Below are 8,319 nucleotides of genomic sequence, written 5' to 3'. Positions count from 1 at the left end.
TGAGGTTGCTGTGAGCTAGGCTGACGCCACGGCACTTGCCCCAGGCAAGAGAGTGAGACTTTGTCTCAAAAAAAAAAAAAGATACTGACTTCGTTTCTTTTGGATATATACCCAAAATAGGATTACTGGATCATAAGCCAGTTCTATTTAGTTTTTTGAAGAATCTCCACATGATTTTCCATAACGACTGTACCAATTTCCATTCCCACCAAGAGTGTACAAAGATTCCCTTTTCTCCACATCCTTGCCAATGCTCGTTATCTTCTGTCTCTTTGATAATGGCCATTCTAATGGGTATGAGGTGATATATCGTTGTAATTTTGATTTGCATTTCCCTGACGATTAGTGATGTTGTGCACCTTTACATATACCTGTTAGCCGTTTTTGTTAGGGTGGAAAGCCTAGTAGTACTCACGGTGTAGGTGGAGAAAGATTTCTCATGCAGAGATTAAGATATATAAAAGTAAAACTTATTTTATATTCTTAGAGGAGAGAGAGAGTGAGAGAGTGAAAGAGAGAGGGGGAGGAGGGGAAGAGAGCAGGGAGATGGCACGGCATCCCAAAGAAAGAAAAGGGGGTGCCAGCAGCGAGGCCAAATGGCTCGCTGATTTTAAGGAAGACGAAGAATAAAAAAAGTGATGGCAGTTGATAATATAAGTGGCAGCAGGATGTCAAAGTCCAAGACTTGGTTTCCTGCCTTTCCTTGGAGAAGGTACTATCACAGAAGATGTGACTCATCCTCGAGATATAGTTGAGGCTGTAGCTCTTTCTCCTGCTCTTTACTCAGGAACTCTGTAAAAGCAGATTCTTAAAAAACAATTTTGAAAGAGCAATGTACATCTCTTTTCCATCCACTCAGCTCTTTTCAGAAATTGTGCAAAACAGAACTTCTTCAGGGTTCTTGTTAATGAGAGAAAAGATAGGATTGATCTTTAACTGTTACTGGGGAAATTGTAGGATTAGATATTTTCCTGTTATTTTTGCAAGGCCATCCCTTTCAGTTTTTATGTCTTCTTTTGTGAAATGTCTATTCATTTTCTTTGCCTATTTTTAAATCAAATAGTTTTTTTGTTATTGAGTTGTATGAGTTCCTTATATATTTTAGATATTAACCCCTCATCAGATACAAGGTTTGCAGATATTTTCTTTGATTTTGTAGGTTACCCTTCACTTTGTTGTTTCTTTTTGGTTTGATGCCATCCCATGTTTATTTTTTGCTTTTGCTGCCTGTACTATTGAAGTCATATCCAAAAAATAATTGCACAGACCAATGTCAAAGAAGCATTTTCCCAATGTTTTCTTGTAGTAGTTTTATGGTTTCAGGACCTGTGTTTAAGTCTTTAATCCATTTTGTGTTGATTTTAGTACATAGTGTGAGATAAGGGTACATTTTCGTTCTTCTGCATGTGAATATCCAGTTTTCCCAATAGCAGTATTATTAAAATGTAGACTTAGCTGTCAATATTTGCATGTAAGGTTTTTCTGTCTTCAAGAATCTTAACATGCAAATATCTCAAATGGATGTTTTTTAGAGCAACTCTGCACCCCCATCGCCACCAACTGAGGAGCTGCTGGGAATACCCTTCCCACCCACTGCAATTTTAACAATCCCTCCAAGCATTCTGATACCTCCACCTACTCTTCAGTATGGACGTTAAACCCTTCAGACTAACACTTTAGCAAGCAGTTTTCAAACTTACTTTAAGAGGCAGAACCTCCTTTTTTAAGTGAACTCTTAACGAAAACCACAATAAAATAAAAGCAAAGCTGCTGTGGCTGATGGGAGCAGTGAGAGGGTGAGGCCTTAGCCTGGCTTACTCTGACTGCTCCCCTCCACCATGCCTAAGCAGCCCCTCAGGGCTGTCTGCGGAAATTCCTTGGAACACAGTTTTGTAGCTTGGGAACCTCTACCTTAGGAAGTTTTTAAGTAGCCAGCTTACTGTGAATATGGAAGAAAGAAGGAGGCCACAAGCAAATTTACCAGTCTAGCCACGATTGCAGCACACCACATCTATGCGATTTCATCTTATTTCGGAAGTTTCCTCCCAGAGGTAGGTAAGCTGTGGTTGCAGACCAAAGGGCGGGGCTTCTACTTCTTTGATATCGTATCTGTTGGGTATTTCTCAGGTGCCATCAATGAAAAGGCCACACATCCTGGGTACTACGAAGACCTAGTGGAGAAGTCCATGGGGAAGTATAATCTGGCCACGGAGGAGATTGAGAGAGATTTACACCGTTCCCTTCCAGAACACCCAGCTTTTCAGAATGAAATGGGCATCGCTGCTCTGAGGAGAGTCTTAACAGCTTATGCTTTTCGAAATCCCAACATAGGGTATTGCCAGGTAAATGTTGCAGATGATTTAAAAAATAAAGTTTTTATTTGCCAATAAACAATGTGAAGGAAGGATTTATGGTTAACAGAGGTATGACTGCACCAAGGTTTCTCAGCCTTGACACTGTTGACATTGTGGACTGAATAATTCCTTGTTGTGGGGTCTGTTCTGTGCTTTGTAGGTTGTTTTAATAACATCCCTAGGTTCTGTGCATTAGATGCCCATAGAGCCCCCCAACTGTGACCGCCAAAAATGTCTCTAGACATCACCGAATGTCCCCAAGAAGCAGAACTCACCCACGTTGACAACCACTGCACTGAGCAGAGGAGCCAGGAGACATGAGTGCTCTTTCTAGATTTGCCTCTATCTAGCTGAGTGGATGGGAAAAGATCCTGCTCTCTCTCTGATTCACCCCTCATCCCACACTGGAGCAAGAGAGTGCATGCCCAGGCTCTGGGCCTTTCACTGGGGATTGCCACTATGTTCCTACTTTGCATCCTCTTAAGCAATAATATCCTTGAGAATACAGCTTGTATATGCTAGGATTCTATTTTAATACACATTAGAATAAATGCTTAACTCAGTATTAAAAAAATGTTGCCCAAATGCCAACTAAAATCATCTCTTGTACCAGTACATATACCACAATTTTGGGAAGCTCCAAAATAATGTGACCTTAGATTCAAAGGCCACATCCTCAGAGAGGCCTTCCCCAACCATCCAGCAAAAACTAAAGGAGGCTTCACTCTTACTCTTACCCATGTCCATACAGGCGTGTGTGCACATCCTTATTAGGCTCCCCAAACTGCATTATTTCGTCTTTTAATAGCACTCAATTTAAATAAACCCCCAAACTGACTAACCTTTTCATCTTTATCTCTCTAACACCAGCATTTAGGGCCTGTGAGACTTGTCACCACTGTGTCCCCCCATCCCCCATTTCCTAGTCCAGAGCCTGTTACAAAGTAGACCCTCCAAAACACGTATCTTAAGCAAATGACTGAGGGACTGATCATGACGATGATCACGTACTGGAGTCGGCAGATTAATTCTCAAGTGGAATTTTAATAATGATTTCACTTGGGAAAATAATGAGTAAGACTTACAAGAAAGAGCCTATTAGACCAAAATACGTTTTTTGAAATTTATGTTATAGAAGTCTGATGAACAATTACTGGTTTCTAGGAGATCAAAATAAGTAAAGTACAGGAGTTAGTTGGCTTCTAATATAATGGAGTTCAAATTTATCTTTTGATCTTCCTCCTTTTAATTAAGAGGACTATTAAAGGAGTAGAGCCTGGAGTGGTTATGAGCTATCTGATAATATCTTTTAATAAAGTACAGTTCCTTTCGAATTTAAATCACTGATATGTATCACTACCATCTTTCTCCAGATGGGAATAATGGGTAAGGACTCTAACAGTGAAAGGTTGCATTGTTCTCTGAGGAGAGCCTCGAGCCATGTGTACATGATTATAGAAATTATTATGGAAGGTTAAAAAGGAAGTATTTACCTCACTGAATTAAGGATGAAGAATACTGAGAGATTCTAGCAGATTAAAAGCATTGTCAAATAGCCTTTGGGCAGGGTTTTTGAATGAGGGTTTGCCGGTACACGTTTAGGGCTCAGTCTGGTGAGTATTGGTGCTAATGAAGACCCTGAACAGTTATTGGCTCTGGGTCTAATGGTTTTTAATTTTCCAAGGGTCATAAACAAAACAAAACTCAGAAGAACATGTGACAGAGGACTATGTATGACCTGCGAATCCTAAACATATTTATCTAGCCTTTTACAGAAAAAAATTTGCTGTTCCCTGTGAGAAGAACTCAGTATTTTTTTATGTTAACCAAATTGCTTATATTTTCAAATGTATTTGATGGCATCCTCTTTCACTCCTTTAGGCCATGAATATTGTCACTTCGGTGCTGCTTCTTTATGCCAAAGAGGAAGAAGCTTTCTGGCTGCTGGTGGCTTTGTGTGAGCGCATGCTCCCGGATTACTACAACACCAGGGTTGTCGGTATGTGGGAGCGTAATTAACATTTTAACCTATATTTCATCAAGAAGATGTTTTTAGAGAGATACCAGCTAAAACACTATTTCCAATCACCATAAGCCAAGAGTTTCAAATTACTCCAGTTTTTCAAAATGGAAATGAGAGGGCTTGATTAAATATAGGTTATATACGAAGCCTTATAGAGCTTAAGGAAATACACACGTATCACTGTTACAGAAATTATTTTAGGAAACATTTGATGTGGGTGTCCCTCTGTGACATGTGAGAGCTGCGCCAGGTATACCAACCATCAACACAAAGACATTTGACAAAAATATTTGTATATATATTTTTAGCGAAGAGGATTGGAAGCAGAGGTGTTCAAAAAAGGCCATCTGAAATGGAGAAAATAGAATATAGAGGTTCATCCAAAACTAAGTTCCTAAGGTATTTTTCAGACTGGTTTCACTGCAAAGCAACACCTTCTGTGAGCATTTCATTCCTGCAAATATCAAACATTCATTTGAGCAGGACAAGTTTTTCATTGCTAGTGCAGTACAGATGTATCCTTTATGCATCCCTCTTGTGTTCTCTCTATATTTCTAATATTTGCACACTAATTTGATTCATGGAAAATATTATCAAAAGATGTCAGTAAGGGGATCATGAATGTGTATAGCAGGGATGCTTTTAAGTTTTTAAAAAGCAGTTGTTTAAAAAAAGTGATTTTTATGTGGGGACCATGCATCCAGAAGAGTGATTTTTTTAGAAAATAAGAGCTTTGCCATGTAAACTGTTTAGATGTACATTTGGAGCTACAGTCATGCGCTGATGTCTTGGTCAAGGACAGACTCCATATACAACAGCAGTCCCATAAGATAATAATGCTGTATTTTTACTGTACTTTTTCTATGTTTAGATATGTTTAGAAACACAAATACTGGCCATCGTGTTACAGGTATCTGCAGCATTCAGTACAGTAACATGCTGTGCAGGTTTCTAGCCTAGGAACAATAGACTATACCGTATAGCCTTGGTGGTCTTGAAGGATGCAGCATCTAGATTTGTTTAAGGACACATTTCTCAGAACATATCCTGGTGGTTAAGTGACACATGACTGTGCTTAGATGTGCATTTCATGCCTAACCAAACATTATATTGCCAACAAAATAATTAGTTGTATGTCATGAAAACTTTGTAAACTGTTTTTTTCGACAACCTTTATAGCTGTCATGTAATTGCTCTTTTATGGTAGGGAAAACGGGACAGGAAGACCCCAGAAAGAGATGATACAGCCAGAATTAATCTGGTGACTGAGCTGTGTTGACATGTTGGCCTAATAAACATAGTAACAGCAGAACAGTTAGCAGAAAGAAACAGAGTTCTGTGTTAGCAGTAATTGTGAAATTCGTTGCTATAGTCAAACCCTTTGACTGGGTTTGTTAGTAAGAAGGTGTAGTTGGTTAACCTGTGCCCTTTTGTGCACACCCCTGCTGCAGGTGCACTGGTGGACCAAGGTGTCTTTGAGGAGCTAGCACGAGACTACGTCCCGCAGCTGTACGACTGCATGCAGGACCTGGGCGTGATTTCCACCATCTCCCTGTCCTGGTTCCTCACACTCTTTCTCAGTGTGATGCCCTTTGAGAGTGCAGTTGTGGTTGTCGACTGTTTCTTCTATGAAGGAATCAAAGTGATATTCCAGTTGGCCCTAGCTGTGCTGGATGCTAATGTGGACAAACTGCTGAACTGCAAGGATGACGGGGAGGCCATGACCGTCTTGGGAAGGTATTGCACTGAGCCTAACTTTGAAAACCGTCTCTGGGTTTCTTCCCTGTGCTTTCTCTCTTTCTCCTTCGTTTCATGGGTCTTAAGTGACATAATGATAATCACAATGCCCACTTCTCCCTATGGTTGAGGATTTATTTTCGTATACTTTTTCTTTAGAAGATAAGGGAATTTCATTTTTCTTAAGGAAACTCTAATCCTTTGTTTTAAAATGCAGAGATTGCAGAAAATGACTGGGGAACTAGAATGGGGGATTCCAAGTTAGTCTCCCATGGCTTCTGTATCATTTCTTCTCCAGGTATTTAGACAGTGTGACCAATAAAGACAGCACGCTGCCTCCCATTCCTCACCTCCACTCCTTGCTCAGTGACGATGTGGAACCTTACCCCGAGGTAGACATCTTCAGACTCATCAGAACTTCCTATCAGGTGGGTGTCGTTTCCTACCTGAGTGTTCACAATACTCTGAGATTGCTATGAGGGGCTCAGGTGGACATGCTTCCCCCAATTCCATTGCTAACCTGTCTTACCCCATTTTTCTGTGCTGCTATGACAGAATTCCACAGACTGGGTAATTTATAAAGAACAGAAATTTATTTCTCTGTCCTGGAGGCTGAGAAGTCCAAAATCTAGGCACTGGCATGTTAGGGCCCAATCTCTTTGCTTCCAAGATGGCGCCTTGAATGCTGCATCTTCCAGAAGGGAAGAACATCATGTCTTCATGTGGCAGAAGAGAGAGAACCCACTGCTGAAAGAGCTCTCATGACCTAAACACCTCCCATTAGGTCCTAACTCCCTACACTATTGCAATGAGAATTAAGTTTCAACATGAGTTTTTCTTTGGGGGGGGTGAAACATTCAAACCATAGCTTTACCTGCTTCCTTTTACATTGTGAGAAGTACTTGCCAGAAGTAAGCAGCTACATGCTAGCTGACAGCTTTGATCTTCAGAGATGGACACTGAATGGAGCCTGGGATTGGGTGGCTCTAAGACCATGGTAGCAAATGGCATAACAAGCTCTGGCTGTCCGGTTCTTTGCTTTGCCCACCCTGAACCCTGATCTAGTATAGCAGCTCAGATTCAACTCTAGGTGGATGGAGGAGGAGCTGTTGAGAGTAGACCTGGAAAGGGTGAGCTTCACAAATTAATTCACTTCCTGTTCTTGTGCTAAGCACTTAAGACTTCTCTGAAGTGGGTAGTCTGCGATGCTTAGGATACCCTGTCCCAACTTAGAGTAGACCAGAGTCATAGCATTCCTCTAAAATTGCTTGGCCTGGATGGGGGAAAATGACTTCTGGTCCATGATGACCCTGGACTCAGCCTGATTCTATTCTGAATCCCAGAATAGAACTAAGGGGTTTCTAGGGATGAAGGAACCCCGGTGCCATGTGCCCCCATAGCAACTGGTGATTTGTGAGGCCCCAAGGACTCAGTTTCCGTAACACTTGATGAGTTCTTCATTTTCTGATCCTTGGCTCTGTAAATTTTTATAGAAATGAGTATTAAGAAAGAGAAAGCATGAATATTCTGCCAAGGACACCATGCTCTCTACAAGTATCTCGGGATTATATGACTGGTGATCATCAGTATTCCAGCTGGCAACAAACTAGATAAGAGAGAAAGAGTGAGGGATGGGTGAGGTCAGAAAGTCTCTTGGAGTCAAAAATTTAGTGCTTTAAAAAAAATTGGTATGGATCTAAAACTTTCTTCAGAAATGTGTGTCCTTAACTCAATGGGAGAAAGACTGATGATTATTTTTTACAATTTTCATTGTGTTGAAAGCAAAACATTTTTAGTGATGTTTTAGAATTATAAATGTAATACAAGATTATCATAGAAATTATAGAAAATATGAAGAAAAAATAAACTATGATCATTTCACCATATTTCCTTCAAGTATACTTTTTTCTTTTTCTTTTTTTTTTTTTTTTTTTTGAGACAGAGTCTTACTGTGTTGCCCTGGCTAGAGTGCTGTGGCGTCAACCTAGCTCACAGCAACCTCAAATTCTGGGCTCAAGCGATCCTCTGGCTTAGCCTCCCTAACAGCTGGGACTACAGGCATGCGCCACCATGCCCAGCTAATTTTTTCTATATGTTTTTAGTTGTCCAGCAAATTTCTTTCTATTTTTAATAGAGACAGGGTCTCGCTCTTGCTCAGGCTGGTCTCGAACTCCTGAGCTCAAATGATCCACTCGCCTCTGCCTC

General features: G+C 40.6%; 1 protein-coding gene across 1 annotated transcript in view; it reads left to right on the top strand.

The window, feature by feature from the left end:
• The window catches only part of TBC1D9 (TBC1 domain family, member 9 (with GRAM domain)), a 116,274-nt gene that overhangs the window by 85,706 nt on the left and 22,249 nt on the right, over nucleotides 1–8,319 (top strand). The window contains exons 10-13 of the mRNA XM_012654942.1: nucleotides 2,128–2,342; nucleotides 4,236–4,353; nucleotides 5,829–6,114; nucleotides 6,413–6,542. Coding sequence (XP_012510396.1) covers nucleotides 2,128–2,342; nucleotides 4,236–4,353; nucleotides 5,829–6,114; nucleotides 6,413–6,542 — 749 coding nt within the window. The remainder of the gene's footprint in view (nucleotides 1–2,127; nucleotides 2,343–4,235; nucleotides 4,354–5,828; nucleotides 6,115–6,412; nucleotides 6,543–8,319) is intronic.

The sequence above is a fragment of the Propithecus coquereli genome, unplaced genomic scaffold, assembly GCF_000956105.1.
Source record: "Propithecus coquereli isolate 6110/MARCELLA unplaced genomic scaffold, Pcoq_1.0 Scaffold112, whole genome shotgun sequence".
Classification (NCBI taxonomy): domain Eukaryota; kingdom Metazoa; phylum Chordata; class Mammalia; order Primates; family Indriidae; genus Propithecus; species Propithecus coquereli.
Note: the sequence above shows the minus strand (reverse complement) of the source record. Positions and strands in the feature narration are given on the sequence as shown.